The sequence below is a fragment of the Zootoca vivipara genome, chromosome 13 (genome assembly GCF_965207765.1).
Source record: "Zootoca vivipara chromosome 13, rZooViv2.hap1.1, whole genome shotgun sequence".
Lineage (NCBI taxonomy): Eukaryota > Metazoa > Chordata > Lepidosauria > Squamata > Lacertidae > Zootoca > Zootoca vivipara.
This window is the reverse complement of record NC_142596.1, coordinates 10860015-10877283: the sequence shown is the minus strand read 5'-3', so window position 1 is coordinate 10877283 and position 17269 is coordinate 10860015. Positions and strand designations below refer to the sequence as shown.

The window sequence follows — 17269 nt, the reverse complement described above, 5'->3', positions numbered from 1 at the left end:
CAAGTGCAACAGTACTCTCCTTGTGATTCTCAGCAACTGGTATTCAGAGGCATACTGATTCCCAACAGTGGATGTAGAATAGAGGCATTGTGGCATAAGGTAAGGGCTGGCTGCCATATTTCTTCATAATGCTAGATCTACTATTCATGGCTATAACCTGTATTTGATTGACCAATACAATTTGTATATGTATTTATTAAAAGAAATAGGCAATCATTGGGCAGCCCAGCTGGTCATTACTCAAACGGCTTTACAAACCTAAGTTCCATTGTAAACAACTTATAGACCGCAAGGCACAGGAGATGAAATGCATTCAGCATGGCAGAGAAAATGTGCAGTTGCTTTCATGCTTTGAATGCAAGTTCCAGGTTCAAACGCCATTGTGCCCAGTAAAAATATAACAGTCACTACCAGTCAAAGTAGACAAGACAGGACAGATTGACTGAATGAATGCAGGTTGGATTATTTTCTTCGATTGTGAGCTGAAGCTGCAGTTTGCAGATATTTGCATTCTAAGTCTTGGTGATCAATAAACGTCCAGCTAGAGGTTGTTGGGCACCTTGGTCTTTGTATTAGAAAGCACCAGATTGACTAGGGCATTAAAGGGCTTCTCCAACTCCTGCTTTAGACCCTATAATAATAATCCCATCTGAAGGTTATTACTGTTCAGTTAAAGTTCAGGTTAATTACCACAAACAACACTTACATATCATATGCATAGAAACAAGCCTGTTATGGAATTAAAGTCAAACAATAAGCTTTAATACTGTTATTAGAAAAATAGGTACTGCTGTATATAAAGGTAGTTACAATAAATTATGTTATATTTTTGTGGTTGAACATACACTACAAAAACAGGCCTAGTCATAGAAGTGCAAAGCAAGTTCTATTGGGACTTTTTAAGCTAAAAGATTAAATGAGTTGTGGAAGTAAACACAGTAAGAGACCAGACAAACTTCTACAGAGCGATGAAAACTAATTAGATGAATTTATTATGCATACTATACAAGGTGGATGTTGGTAAGGAGCAACTGAAATTTTCACCACTTCAGCATCAAAAATGCATTAAGGAATATATCAAACCAAACAGTTCTTTTGTGGCCTCTGCACACACGCACTCTCCTATGACAATGAATAATGAATGGATGGGATGGGAGTGAGGGGAAGAACACTTCTGAATCACTTGATTATTCCACTAGTTAACTACTGGGAAGAGTTTGGGGGTTACAACATACTGTCTTCATTATAGACATACTCAAGCACTACTAATCACTGCATAAAGCTGATCGATTGCTAGACTATAGTGCAGATAGATCTCTGAAAAAGGTCATTTTATCAAACGGTAAAACTCATATTATACAGTATGTACACAAGTTTTACAGCTTTATCTTGTTGGAGTAAGCTTAAAGTTGAAAGTTAGTAATCCACTTGCTCTTCTATAAAATGATTGTTGATCTAGCTCCTTGTCTCCTTCACAGCATAGATGATCAAACTATCTTCAGTTGAGGTCTATCCGGAGACACGGGTCCAACATCAGACTGAACTGGTTGGTACTGTAGTATATATTCTTATGGATCACCAGCTTATGTTCTCTTTACAGTCTTTAACATTTTAATTGTTTGGTGGACATGGAAAATTTGCACAGTCACAACAATAATATAAAATAGCCAACTGTAACTGGGGAAATGGAATGTTTAGATTTACATGGCTATTTATACCTCCCTATATGTCAAACCAGCTCATCTAACTATGATTTGTGGTGTAGTAGCAACTAGGAAATATTCAAAGTCATTTGCTGTTCAGAACTACTACTTTTAGGCCAGTCACTTTTCAGAAAGCCTAGCTTTTACTTATTTCTACAAAAATAAATTGTGAATGTACATTAGCAGCCTTCAATAAAAAGCCACTTAATGTTACCTTGTTCCTCTTGCATTAAACAGAGGGCTGTTCTCCTCAACTTCACTTCACTAATAACAAGGTATTAACTTTGCTATTAAGTCTGTTTCTGTGAATATATTCATGTTACAGGGAGATGAAATCAAAATTAGATACTGTACAACGAATTACTTGCTGAATTACTACCCATAGACAAAAACTGATATGCTAGAGACTTTGCATGTATTTTCCTCATTTAAGACAGAACAGATAATGAAAAAACAGCCCTAATTTCCAGTATATATATAAACCTATCACCCAAATATTTTAATATACCCAATTTTGATACAGAAACAAGGTTAAGATTTTTTTTAAAAAAAATTGAGAGATGCAAGACAATGGGAGTAAAAATCAGTACCTTTGAAACCATGTCTCTTGATTAGTATTATAGGTCGGAACTAACATGTTTATATTATTAGCTGTATTGTCTCAGATTTCCTTTTTAAGGGGGGGGGGGTTTGCAAAACAAAACAAAAAGGTAAGCTCTTTTGACAACTGTTCCCCTCGCCCAAAGAATCCTCTTGGAAGAAGCCAGCAGAGTCTTGTTTCTTTTACAGTGAAGGTGTCAGGCAAAAAGAATATGAAATTCCTTTAGCACAAACAAAAATACCACCGTAGATATTAACAAGTTTTCACTGTCATTTCTATCCAATATCCAAGACAAATAGGTCAACTCACTGAACCACTCCTGCTGTAGTATTAATAACATATTCTGACAAATAAAGACTTAGAATGTTTATCATGAATCACTACAATATATGTAAAAAAAATTAACTAACACTTCCCAATCCAAATGTATGGATTACTTAACAACTACTGAATTAGATGTTATTTTATGTGTCAGAGACCTCTAATAGCATCAAAATGTATCCATATTTTCACATTCCAAAATATCCTGCATAGATTTTAAAAGATGCAGATGTTGGAGTAGCTTTGGAATACCCTAGTTATCTACAAGTTGCTTAATGTGATATACTTGCCTTTAAACTATCTTAGCCCCCTTGAAGTACTTTGCCTTAGGTATACTAGCTAAAGTGTTTTGTATCTATAGTATATATTTAGACTAATCACTGTAGGTTATTGTCGACACAGAAAAAGGATATACTAGCAAAGCCTTTCTATCATAGTTCTTTAAGTGATTTCCAGATTTTAAACGCAGAAGTCTGTTATTCTCAGTAACATAGTTTGACTCAAATGAGGATTATGACTTTCAAAGGTACAGAATTATTTGTGCTTCCAGTTGGCACATTTTTTAAAATGTAAAGTTAACAGATATTTGCAAAAGTTGTGCAAAACCATCTTATTTACAGAAATGGCACAAAAGTGAATTCAGTCTATGCACATGCACACTTCATTCACTTCAAAAATGTGTTCTACGCTACAGGACCAAAAGGAATACCAGCTTCAACAGGCAGTTGTCAATAAGCACAAGTTTTACAAGAATTACACCAAAATGAGCAAATATTGCCCAAGTAAAAAATCTATTGTTAAAGCTGAAGTAGGTTTAAGGCCATTCAAGTTCAAGAGCCGATACACAAATTAAGTCAGAGCCCCATCTTTTTTTCTTTTTTTTTAAATACATGCTTTACCATCTAGCAACTTGCGGTCTAAAACCTCTAGTTTACAAAACCAAACACAAGAAACACAACAGGTGGTTGTATTCAATAGAAACATACTATGCTGTAACTAAGGTGAACTAAAGAAAGCAGAAACATAAAAAATTGTCAAACCTGCTATGTCACTTGCTGGAACCAGCCCTACACTAGCAAATAGGTAATATGTACATTTTTTCAAGTAGATTTCTTTACATTGCTCTAACAAAACATGTCCTTTTTTAAAATCAGTGCATTGTTCTCAATTCTTCCATGGACTACACAACTTAATTCTTAACAGGACTCTCTTACAATAGCAGCACAAGCTACCACTACCTGCAAAGCGGTCAGTCAATGACTTAGTGGAAACGAAAAATGTGAGAAGTAACTATTAAGGAAATATTAAGGGAATGAGAAGATTCATGCAGTTCTGCCATCTAGTCAGCCAGCCAGCTTGCTAGCAACAAGAGAGGGTTTCCGCTGTGGAAGGTCCTGTGGAGTGGGAATGTGGTCACCTGTAACTTCGGTCTTATCAGGAGCTGCAGTAGGGAGCTGCTTATTCTTCATCTTTGCTTTAGCCATATTGTAATCCCCAGAATCGAAGTACTTTTGCTGTAAGGCAAGAAAGAATTGGTAAATTAAGTACAACAGAAACACACACTAAATATACTACTTTCCCCAAGAATCACCTGTGTGACATTCTGGGCTTACTGTAAAAACAGCTTGCTGGATCAGGCCATCTAGTGCAGCATCTGGTTCTCACAGTGGTCAGTTGAAAACCCTCAAGCAGGTTTTATTTAAGCTGAGACAGAAAAACTAAACTTATACCTGATCAAATAGTTATGAGGCAAAAATAAAAAATAGTTATGACCCATCAAATGTAGCCTGCTTGTCCAAGACCAGATATGTAAAGGCTGGGCAAGTTTAACAATACAGTCATACCTCTGGTTACGTTTGCTGCGGGTTGCGTATTTTCAGCTTAAATACGCAGTGGACTCGGAAGTGTTTACTTCCGGGTTCCACCGTCTGCGCATGTGCAGAAGCGCTCTATCAGCACTTCATGCCTGTCTGGAAGCGCCGCACCAGATACGTACTTTTCGGGGTGAGAACAGCACCCCGGAAAGGATCAAATACGTATCCAGAGGTACCACTGTATTGCTTACAGCATGTTATCTACAGTATCTTAATGAACAAGACAGGCATCTTTACAGTCATATCTCGGATTACGTATGCTTCGGGTTGCGTACTTTTGGGTTACAAACGCGGCGGACCCAGAAGTATTTACTTCCGGGTTCACCGTGCGGCATGTGCAGAAGCGTTCTGCGCAGTCCGCGCATGCGCAGAAGTGCACTATTGTGCTTTTGCGCATACATGAAAGTGCTGTTCAGGTTACGTACTTTTCGGGTTGCGAACGGCACCCTGGAACGGATCAGGTACGTAACCCGACGTACCACTGTATATTGCAGCCATGTGAGTAATTAGCAGTTATGAACGAACAGAGCAAAGTCTGAATAAAATTATTTCAGCCTTGCAGAATTATAAATAGTAATATTCAAAGAAGATTATGGGTTACATTTATTGCTAGCATTTTCTTGCCATCAACAAGTGGAATTATTGTATATTAGTAAAGGTGTGAAGCATGATGAAACAGGCTTCTCTTAATCGGCATGTCCACACTTTTAAGACAGATTATACTATTTGTTTAGGAAACCATTTGTTTATATTTCAGACAGTCCTAGTGGTGAAGTGGTTAGTGTTGGGATATGACTACGGCAAGTATGTTGCTAGTGCTAGACTACAGGTCCCTGACCATTGACCATGCTTGCTGAGGCTAATGATAGCTGGAGTCCAACATCTAGACCAGGCATCCCCAAACTTTGGCCCTCCAGATGTTTTGGCCTACAACTCCCATGATCCCTAGCTAACAGTGGTTGGGGAAGATGGGAATTGTAGTCCAAAACATCTGGAGGGCCAAAGTTTGGGGATGCCTGATCTAGAGGGTCGCAGGCTCCCCATTTCTGAACCAGAGAGGAAGTTTTGAATTCCTGCTCAGACACCAAGTTGACTGGAATGTTACATTGCATTTCTTGGTTCTACCATGATTTGAATCAGGTATATTTATTATCTTCTGCTTGTTTTAAATTAGATATAACCCAATATATTTTAGAAACCATCTTTGGTTTATTTTGTTAATTTTTTCAAACTCTGCTCTGTTTAATTACTTACTCATATGTTTCTATCTATTCCCAGTCTTCATAAAGTTCTATATGGCAAATTTTCTTAATTGCAATGTGTTCAGGTACAAAAAATATAAAGTTGAAGAATTAACGCACAGAAAAATATATTCACACCTCAGATGAATACCAGGGAAATCCCCATTTGTTATTACCAGACAGTGGCTTAAACACTACCTGGCACCAGTGATGGTTATAAAGTTAACAAACTATTCTGGTGTATACTATAGTGTATAGGTAAAAGCCACTTCCATAACACTCTGGATATAGCAGCTATACCCCCCTTCAGAACTTTGTTACTTGATAAAATCAGGACTCTGCAGTCAACTCTCAATACAATCACGAAATGTTGGAATTAAATTTCAGAACTACTGTGTCAAGGCCTTGGCAGTTATTTCAGCTTCACATGAAAAGATGCATAAAGAGGTCCCTCTCATCTGAAAGGTTATCGTTATCCTGTAGCAAGTTAAATACAATCTAATATTAAGGGGTTGTTAGGCTGTGTAGTAAATTTCCTAGTGATGGAAAACAAGAGTACTTGCCAGACCTTTTGAAAAGTGCTGTACAGTGGTACCTCGGTTTAAGTACACAATTGGTTCCAGAAGTCTGTACTTAACCCGAAGCATACTTAACCTGAAGTGAACTTTCCCATTGAAAGTAATGGAAAGTGGATTAATCAGTTCTAGATGGGTCCGCGGAGTACTTAAACTGAAAGTACTCAAATCGAGGTATGACTGTATGACCTTCTAATTTCAGAAAGCCTTTAAAAAAATTCACAGTACTGCTAAGGCATTGTCCACCACAATATTAATGTCACTTTTAGTACTGCTGCTCATTTGTGGTTTATAAATATTTGCTTTAGACATTTGCTTTATGCCTATTTAATTTTTTTGTGGGGAGACGGGACAAAAAGTTCATATATAATTTAAATAAATGATCACTAATATAGAGTATGTGAACACTTGAGCATGTATGCTTTCACTGTTCCAGTTTAACAATCCCCACCTTCACAACCAAGTAGGCCACAAAATACTCTTGTGTTCCCTAAAGCCTTACTAAGTCTTTACAACTATAGCAGAATCTATACCAAAGGACCAATTTTAGTTTTCAAGTTAATGTAACAGTATTCAAAACTAAGCAGGCACTAGTCACATTTCGCGATTGGCATCTGGCCTTTTGTGAGCAAGTGGAGATGTCTGGTGGCCACATTTGGTGCCTAACATTTCCATCAGGCTGGCTGGCACTGCTGCGAAGCTTGCTGGGCAGCTTGCACTAAAATACACGACTCTTTTGCTGCTGCTCTGCCCTGCAAATCAACTGGCTTGCAGCACCAAAACACACTCCAATGTAAAGAGGCTGTTTGCTGACTGCCTGATCTGCCGCTGCAAATGTGTGAGGGTTAATGCTGCCCTGCACACCTCGCTTGTAAAAATGCTGGCTGCCCGATCTGCTGCTGCAAGCATGCGAGGGCTAATGCTGCCTTGCACACCTCACATGTTAAGGGAGAACGCAAGGCACTGCCAAGTACAGCCAGAGGGTAAGTGTCAATGGTGGGGACTGAGGCAAACCGAGGCAGAGATGCCTTGGTCCCAATAATGGTACTGCCCAACTGTGGGTGCTGCTTTTTATTTTCTTATGGATTAACACAGTTACATTTGCTTTTTATTAAACTGTGTGTTCTTGAAGAAATAAGTAATTCACGCAACATATTTTCACAGCTCTTTCCAGCAAAGTGTGAAGAATGCCTACTTTTAAAAACACACATAGAGATTGGAGGAATAATGTCAATCTAGAAAGCACTATACACTGTTTGAGGGCTTTGATATGAAGTACGCTTTCACTGAAGCACAACTGAAATCGATAGGACTTTACTGCCCAGAAAGTATGATTGACGTGTTGGTATCAAAGCAAACTTCTCATCCATATGAGCAAAACTGGCATCATTGCATGTAGACCAGGGGTGTCAAACTCAAATTCATCGGGGGCCGCATCAGCAGTTTGGTCACCCTCAAAGGGCCGGTTGTATCTGTAGGACTATGTGTCCACTCTTTATTATCATAAATTATTGTCACTGCATTCAATTATTACTGTTTTTTGTAATAATGTAAGTAATAACTAGCTCTGAAAGCAGAAACATAGTCAGAATAATGGCAAGTAGATATTCAAATGTACAATTATTGTACAATTTATTGAAAAATGATTTTTGGTAACTGCACTGGGTGGTGGAGGCTCGCTAGGGTTTCATGCAGGAGCTTTGCAGAGCTACTGGTACCTGGAGATGCTGGGGTCCTTCTGCATGCAGGACAGATGTTCTGCCAGTGAGCCACCACCCTTCACCAAAGGGACTGGCTGAGGTTGACTCACTGGAGCTGCTCTCCTGGTTCCAGGGTTTAAGGGCCAGAAGTATAAAGCAGCATCCTATGTTTCTGAGGAGAGGGAGGGGAGGGGAGGGGAGGGAGGGAGGAAGAAAAGAGGGAGTGGGAGGGAGAGAGGAAGGAAGGAAAGAGGGGAGAGAAAGAAGAGTAGGAAATAAGGAAGGGAATAAAGAAGGAAAGAAAAAGAAAGAGGGAGAGAAGATGGAAAGGGAGAAATAAGGAAGGAAGTAGAGGGAAAGAAAGAATAAGAATGAGGGAGAGGAAGAAAGATGGGAAGGACAGAAGGAAGGAAGGAAGGAAGGAGGGAAGGAAGGAAGGAGGGAGCAGGAGGGAGAGAGGAAGGAAAGAGGTGAGAAAAAGAAGAGTAGGAAAGAAGGAATAAAGAAGGAACGAAAAAGAAAGAGGGAGAGAAGACAGAGATAAAGAAGGAAGGAAGGAGAGGGAAAGAAAGAATAAGAACGAGAGAGAGGAAGAAAGAAAGGGAAGGGGGGGTCGCCGCCTTGATTCAGCGCCAGAAAAGAGCACGAAGGGACCCAGGGGCAAAAAGCATTTCCCGTGCAGCGTGAGGCAGCGGGTGTCCATTTTAGGAGAAGTGCGTAAAGCCTCAGAGTTGCACGTTCGTGAGGCTGAGCCGCGGCAGGAGGAGGAGGAGGAGGAGGTGAGGCAAGAGGAGGAGGAGGAGGTGGCGGCTTGCCGGGTCGGTACCCGGCAGCGCCGTGCGGAGAGTCCCGAGCTTCTGGGACGCAGCAGTGCTCTGTAGCACTTTGAATCCTCCTCCTCCTCCACGCGGCGCTGCTGGGTGCTTTGTCTGTGCTGCAGCAGCAGCAGCAGCAGCAGCCGTTTCCAGGTGCCGAGCCGTGGCAGGAGGAGGATTCAAAGTGCTACAGAGCACTGCTGCGTCGCAGAGGCTCGGGACTCTCCGTGCGGCGCTGCTCCGGCCGCCTTTCTACCCCCCCCCCGGCCCCAGCTGTTTGTCGGCGCTTTGTCGGCACGGCGCTTCAGCAGCAAGGTCCCGCTGGCTGGGGCGGCTGGCGGGCCACATGACGAGGTCTGGCGGGCCGGATTTGGCCCCCGGGCCTTGTGTTTGACACCCGTGATGTAGACAGATTAAAAGGTTTTACTTGCTTAAACAGACTAATTCCACATGGTTCAAGCTTACTCACTCCTTTCTGGAGCCGCTTTCTCAAGAAATCTGAGCCCCCAGGCTTTTGTCCCAGATGAGGATATCTGGCCTTCAACTTTGCTTCTTCAGCTTTCTCAGGACTAATCACCTTGTCTTCCATTTCCTGAAAACACAAGGAATTAGTATTTCTACTACATTACTTATGGGCCATTCCGTGAAAAATGAGCCTGATAAGAAAAAAATTATTTTTAAAATATACTTATTTTACTTATAGTTTCATTAACTAAACATATTAAAGTTCAATATTCCAAAGGAAAAAAGAATTTGAAATTATTTTTTTCATGAGAAATTTGAGCTTGAAGTTTCAGTATCACTTTTCTGATTGTGTAGCTTAATTTTGTTCATTTAGGTTGGCATTATTTTTTAAAGATAAACAAAAATTGTGGTTGTCATTGTTGGTATATTATTAAAGTGAATAACTTTGTCTACACATTGGACTTGAAAATTTTTAAATAGGTAAGTTATTTCTATTTTATTTTTATTATTGAATGGGATGCTGTTTCAGTGTCCCACCCGTGACAGCAAAAGGTACAAAAGTTTATTTTGTGATAAAACTAATTTATAGGTTATGTTTGTTTTATTGTGGGAGTATGTATTAGAGTATAACACACCTATCAATAATAAAAATGCAGTTAATTAATGTAAACACCATGAAATTTTAATAATTTTTTTCTGTCCCACCCGTGACAGTTTTCAGCTTGTTTTATTAGGTTGCTAACTGTTGTAGCTTGAGTTAGTGATTTCAGCAAGTGATTTCAGCTCTCTGCAGACAGGAGACAGATTCCTCATGTAATAATTCTTTATTCTGGCAAACAAGACTGAGGGGACTGAGGAGAGGAGAACTAGCTAGAAAGAGATACATTTTGGAGGGAACAATCTCAAGCAATCACAAAGCTGCCTTTTGGTGGAAACCAATAAGACTAAGGAGCCAAATGCAGCTGCTTGAATGAACCAATAGTAGCTGTTCCTTCTGGAACAAAGGCAGTTACCGTTACTTTACCCTAATGCGAATACATACAGTAATACAGATAATATAACCTTTGAATCAATACACAAAATGGGAAAGACTACATCTGCAGAACGTATGAGAAAGCTGCGTGAAAAACTAAAACAAGATAAAAACAAATGTGAAAGCTTCAAAGAAAAGGAGAGGGTCAGAGATAAGAAGAGGCGAGAAAAGATGAAGTTGGTAAAGAATTTGTCTGCAAAATCACTTATGGAATACAGACGGAAAGAAACTGAGCGCAAAAGAAAGTACAGACAAAAGATAAAAGAAAAAGAATCTAGGCCAATTGGCGACACTACTATTCCAGAGATTGGGTCATTTAAATGCCCACAATCTCTTGGAAAGGCTGTTACCAAAGTTAAAAGAGTGTTGCCATTAAGTCCACGGAAAAGAATAGCCGTGTTACGAAAGCTTGTGTATGAGAGTTCACCTCAAGCGTCAAAAACACTATTTGATAAAAGCCCTAAACAGAACACCAAAAGTTCTATTATTTCACAAGATAATATCGCAAAGGTCCATGAGTTTTATAATTCAGATGATATTAGCAGGCAGGCACCAGGAATTAAGGATGTCAAATCTATTAAAGATCCAACAAGTGGAAAAAGAATCAAAATCCAAAAGCGGCATATGAATATGACAGTCCAAGAGGCCTATGCCTTATTTAAGATTGATAACCCAACAGTTGAAATCAGCAAATCAAAATTTTATGAACTGAGGCCTAAAAATATTGACTTAGCTTCTCAAATGCCACACAATGTTTGCGTTTGCAAATACCACGCTAATTTCAATTTCCTAATTGAAGCCATAAGTAGGAAAGACATTTTTTTTCCTTCCACACATTCTGATCTTTTGAGCCTTACTTGTTGTGATTTGGAAAATGAAAAGTGCATGAATGGTGAATGCAAAAAGTGTGTACTTAATTTGCACACCCTAATTGATGAAGACTTAAACATGTCGTCTGAGATTTTCTGGAAGCAATGGAAAGATGACTGTTCTAGCCGGCCTAAGGTTTTTGAAGCAAAAGGAACCATAGAAGAAGCTGTCAATGAGCTACAAAATCAATTTAGTAAATTTAAGAAGCACTTCTTTGTAAAGCGATTACAAGCTAAAGCTTTCAAAAATATGAAGGACACAGTAGCTGATGATGAGGTGATTCTTCAAGTGGATTTTGCTGAAAACTATTTGGCAACATCGCAAGATGAAATCCAAAGTGCACACTGGACCCACAACCAAATCACAGTATTTACTGGTTGCGCTTGGACTCAAGGCAAAGTACGTTCTTTTGCCGTGGTTTCGGATCACTTAACCCACGACAAATACTCAGTATATGCATGCCTAAAAGCCATAATTGAAGAACTTAAGAAAGAATTTAACAGACTGACAAAGGTCAAAATCTTTTCTGATGGGTGTGCTGGTCAGTTCAAAAATAAGTACACACTGTCCAATCTGTGTTTTATGCCTGAAGACTTTGGTGTTGATGGGGAATGGTTTTTTTTTGCTACATCCCACGGCAAGGGTGCCGTGGATGGGATTGGTGGATTAACTAAGCAAGCAGTTTGGAATGCAGTGAAACAAAGGAGAGTAGTAATCAATTCAGCATCAGATTTTGTTAAATGTGCTGAAAAAGCAGTACCGAGAGTGAAGTTTGTCCTTTTAACACCTACTGATATCAGTGCAAATATGGCGATGCTAGATGAGCGCTGGACTTTGGTGAGGAAGATTCCAAACGTGCAGTCCAACCATTTTTTTAAAGCTAAAGACAAAAGAAGTTTAGTTTATGGACCTTCTTTTCAAAAGTCCACCCACGTAGTCTTCACAGAACTGTTCAAGTTAAAAGTTTCTGATGTTTACAGAGATTCTGATAGTGACACAGAAAAACAAGATGGTGTAGCAAGTTGTACAAATGAAACAGATGTGCCGGTGGTTGGAGTGAAGCCGTTTGTTGATGGAGTGACTATTGGGACATATGTTTTAGTTGAATTTGAAACAACTACAAAAAGACAAAGAACCAGGCCTACTAAATATAGATATGCTGCAATATGCCAAAGTAATGTTGAAGATGATGGAGAAGTCAAGGTGATGTGTATGCGAGCAGTTAACAATTCTGGAAAGCTGTTTCAAGTTGATGAAAAAGACATATCATATGTGCAGTTTGAACATATTCTTAGTATCTTACCCCAACCTAATGTTAAACGAGTCAGAAGGAACATTTTTTATGAATTTACTGAAAATGTAGATGTGTTTGAAAGTGGTTAATTGGCCCAGAGATGGACTAGAAGAAAATATTTTTAAAATAGATTTTAATTTTAGTAAATACAACATTATACTTTGTAGGCTATAGTAGATAGTAAGTATAGTAATAGCAAAAGGTTTTTTTGTAATTATTCCATTTTTAACAACCTTAATTGTATGTTAAATCAAGTGTATGCCAGACGCGTCCCACCCGTGACATTTCATTGTCCCACCCGTGACAGCATTTTTTCCTTAATTTTGTATCATTAAATTTCTTAACCTAAATTTCTGATTGCATAGTTGTAACCAATAAACATTGATTTAAACAGATATGCTGAGTTTATAATTGATTCACCTCCCAACTCACAGAGTTTTTCCATAAATCAAACTTATCTCAAGCTCCGTGTCCTTTTTTTGTCCCACCCGTGACAATACTTTAACATTTAATAAAATTGTCAAAAATATCCATAAAAATAATAAAAAATTAGTAAAATGTTCAGTATCTTATTAAGAACATAGTTCAAATTTTGGTTGTTAATTTTTATGTATATTTACATTCTTACACATGTGTGAATACCAAAAAACATGGTCCAAGTGTCCCACCCGTGACAATGGAATGGCCCTAATGCCTTCCCTTTGAATCATCTTGCAATTTCACAAAATGCCCATCTTCAAATATTCAACTTTTACTGTATTGGCTAATCCCCACCAGCAATAGATGTGATTAGCCCTATCAGTTTTCACATCCAACATATACCACACTTAATAACTGTTTTCACTAACTGAATAATACCAGGGTTATTGCCCATTTTACAAAAATATGTACATTGCTACATTTTAAGCTGGTTAAAAATGCATGAACACCTAGAGATTAGGCATGTATGTTTTGTGATCCACCCAGCTGAATAACCCTTCAAAAGATGTATACCCATTTCTCAGCCAAGAATGGTTCTCAAAGCAGCTTACAGACAATTACAATCACACACAAAGGTTCAGTATTTAAGTAATAGTTTGCCTCTTCCCTCACTACAGAGAAAGAGTAGAAGGCACTCTGAATCCGGCTAATAGCCCTTCCACTAACATGCATGGAGCTCTTCTGCAGCCTATGAGAAGTACAATAACTTTGGTCTGCAAACACAGGAGTTGTCAAACAATCTATAATACAGGTTTTTAGGTCACAAGTTATGTGCACCCAACCTACATTTATTGTCTGCTATTTGAGGAATCAACATGAGCCACAACCTGGGATTATGTGGCCAGTAATCAGAAAAGCATGCTGCCCCCTCAGCTAACAAACAGATGCTGGGCAGCAGTTTTCACTTAAGTTCCAAAGCTTCTCTCTGATAATGACCTCTTGTAATATAAATTTTGCTAATATGAGCACATGGAATATTAAGGACACAATCCAATGAAAGACACTCTTGGGCCAGTTGGTGCTTAGAATCCACTGATTTCTTGGCCCTCCATATGTTTTGAGACTACAATTCCCATCATCCCTGACCACTGGTCCTGCTAGTTAGGGATCATGGGAGTTGTAGGCCAAAAACATATGGAGGGCTGAGTTTGAGGAAGCCTGGGTTAAAGTATCTTCAAGTTGCATGTGTGAAAATTTTGTTTTCATTAAAAGTCAGGAAACAAAACGCAAGAACAGGTAATTGTTTTAGACTCTTAATACATAATTCTTAAAAAGAACCCAGACCAACAATCTTAAGGTTCACTATCTTAAACACAAAATATATACCGTACTTTGCATATACAACAACTACAACATTATATCCCATGGTAAGAATTCTTCACTGCAGGCCAGTTCAAAACAAAAAAAAATTACAGGGAGTTACAAGGTCTCCCCCCTCCAATGCACTTTCAGCCCAATCCTATGCATATTTCCTCAGAAAATAACACAAAGTTTAATTCTATCTACTCCCAGGTATGCCTGAGTAGTAATGGCATATTGACCCTAATTTTTGTTCTTTATCAGGCATCCCCAAACTGCGGCCCTCCAGATGTTTTGGCCTACAACTCCCATGATCCCTAGCTAACAGGACCAGTGGTCGGGGAAGATGGGAATTGTAGTCCAAAACATCTGGAGGGCCGAAGTCTGGGGGTGCCTATTCTTTATAGACTAAAGCAGTGTTTCCCAAACCTGGCAATCCAACTGTTTTTTTTGGACTACAACTCCCACCATTCCTAGCTAACAGGACCAGTAGTCAGGGATGATGGGAATTGTAGTCCCAAAACAGCTAGAGGGCCAAGTTTGGCCATCACTGGTATATATGAAAGAGAATGCTGGCAATTAACAAAAAACTAAGATTTACACCCATGAAGTGTTTTCCAAGCTGGGCATTAAAAAGTACCCTGAAACGAGGCGGGCTAAGGGGGCTCAGGAGCCGCGTACGCGGCCTCCACGCTGCACGTTGCGGGGGAGCGAGCGAGCGTGATGAGGGGCAGATGTCGTCACATTCACGCCGCGCTTTCCCCGGCTTGCTGCAAACCAGACAATACGGGCCCAAGGAGGCGCTTGCGCCCTCGGCAGCGGGCACGCCCACCCCGGGCTCCCTCCCTGCAAGTTTGACACAGCGAATGGGGCAAGGCGACCTGGAGGCCTCCTTATCCCGCCCTATTTCGCCGGCGTTGGGAAAGCACATGGTCCCCGCGAAGCAAGGGGAATAATAATAATAAATTAATAAAAACAATAACAAAACGTGAGGCGAAAGTGGCACCGCCACCTCACGCGCTGCGAAACAAAACGCGGGTGGGCTCGGCGCCCCCGCTGCTTTCTTCCTTTTCCGACGCCTCAGCTTCTCACGAGCCCAGCGCAAAGTTTTATGGCTACTGCTGTGGCCGTTTCTCCACGAAGGAGGGCAACTCGCCTGCGAGGAGCGGAAAGGAGGGAGGCTCTTAAGGCGACGGCAGGGATACCCACTCGCATCCACCATGGAAACTAGCAGCACACATACATGTGTGTGTACACACACACACACACAGGCCTTTCCCATGACTTTGCGCCAAATAACGCGCGCGCGTGCCAGGCAGCTGAGGTGCACCAAAGGTTCTCTCAGGAATCCTCCCCCTAAGCCCCAGATAAAAGAATTTGGGCCGAGAGGGGAAGACAGGCCGGTGTGTGAGGGGCGACTCCCCTGACTATAAAGTTTCCCCCCTCAGTCAAGTCGCGGCCTAAACTGCCTCCGCCGGCTCCGGACATGGCGCCTCAGATTCTCCTTCCCTCTCGCACCGCCTCAGGCCCGGCAACGCCTCACCTTCTGCTCCTCCGCCGAAGCGGGCTCCGGGCTCTCCGCAGACATGGCTTCCACACAACCGCGGCAGCAACCCACCCGAGGAGAAAGGCCTGGAGCCGGCGATCAGCTCCTACTGCCGCCGCCGCCGCTTGCTGCTGCTCCTGCTGGTGGTACCACAACCGCACACAAGATGGCCGCCCACGAACGACGGCGAGCCGGCAAGCTCAAATTTCTGCTCGCGTCCCGGGTTGCCCCGCTACCCTGCCGCCCGCTAGAGAGCAAGTGGATGAGGCCGGAGAGGGAAGGCGCGGGATATGCGGCTCTCTCGCAGGAGGATCACGGCTTGCAGCTTGCGTGCGTCACATTGCGCTCCCCTATGGGATCCCGGTCGTCCGCTGTGGCATTCTGGGAGATGTAGTTTATTGGGGTTTGGGGCAGATACTGTATTGATGTTTTCGGCAGCTCTCCTCTAATGTAGACGCGGGTGTTGAGAAGAAGGGTGCAGTTCTAACCCAAATTACACGGGAGTAAACTCTGTTCAGTTCTGCATAATCCTAACTCGTAGAGTTGGAAGGGACCGCGTGAGTCATCTAGTCCAACCCACTGGGATGCAGGGATTTTTTTTGCCCAACATGGGGCTCAAACTCATGACTCTTGAGATTAAGGGTCTATGCCTATGCGCTACCGACTGAGCCATCCCAGCTTGGCTCCATCCATTGGCATAGCTGCCAAGTTTTCCCTTTTCTCGCGAGGAAGCCTATTCAGCATAATGGAATTTCCCTTTAAAAAAGGGATAACTTGGCAGCTATGTCCATTGGCCGGCAAAGGATGAAAAACAGCAACAGCCTCAAGAAGTTTGCTTCCCTGCTCCCTGCCTAAAGAACGCTTACATTACAATCACTTTGTGGGTGGGGAGTTGGCCTTGCAACACCACTGAGCCCTTTGAGATGAAGTTGCGCCATTTCAAGTGGGGCTCTGAGGACAGAACCTCTGCCATAGTTAAAATAATGCTAGTGCAGGCTGCTGGAAAAATGCTAGTGCAGGCTGCTGGAATTGCAGCACTTCATTCCTCCCCTACTATTGCTATTCCTATACTGGGAAGACAGAAAAAATATTGCATGGCATGTTACTCAGTAACCATGCATTCACTTCCACTTGTGGTTTGTTCTAAGAAAAACAAATCGTAAGCCCAGGTTCCATGTAATTACAAGCCAGAATATGGCTTGTTTCTTCCCTTGGCAGTAGGAGAGGAATGAAGTGCCTGCAATTGCTTGTCCATATTAAACCATAGTTTAACTGGTTCAATGTGGTGTGTGAACCAGGCCAGTCTCATAAGTAGTCTAGGAAGAGGAAACCAAAAACCCTTCAAAATTAGTGTAACATGAGCATCTAAGGGAGCTCCTTGGTTGTGTTTACAGGGCTGTGGGTAAATTTAATAACTTGTCCAAAGGAGTAGCACACCCTTTGGTATCAAAG

At 41.2% G+C, this 17269-nt stretch overlaps 1 protein-coding gene across 1 annotated transcript; it reads right to left on the bottom strand.

Moving 5' to 3' along the window:
• Positions 1-956: 956 nt before the first annotated feature.
• ARPP19 (cAMP regulated phosphoprotein 19) lies at positions 957-15980 on the bottom strand. Its single transcript, XM_060282554.2, has 3 exons — positions 15815-15980; positions 9300-9422; positions 957-4139 (listed from the first exon to the last, which is right to left on the bottom strand). Exons 1-3 carry the CDS (start codon positions 15857-15859, stop codon positions 3969-3971), a joined length of 339 nt encoding a protein of 112 aa, XP_060138537.1. The 5' UTR covers positions 15860-15980; the 3' UTR covers positions 957-3968.
• Between the last annotated feature and the right edge of the window lie 1289 nt (positions 15981-17269).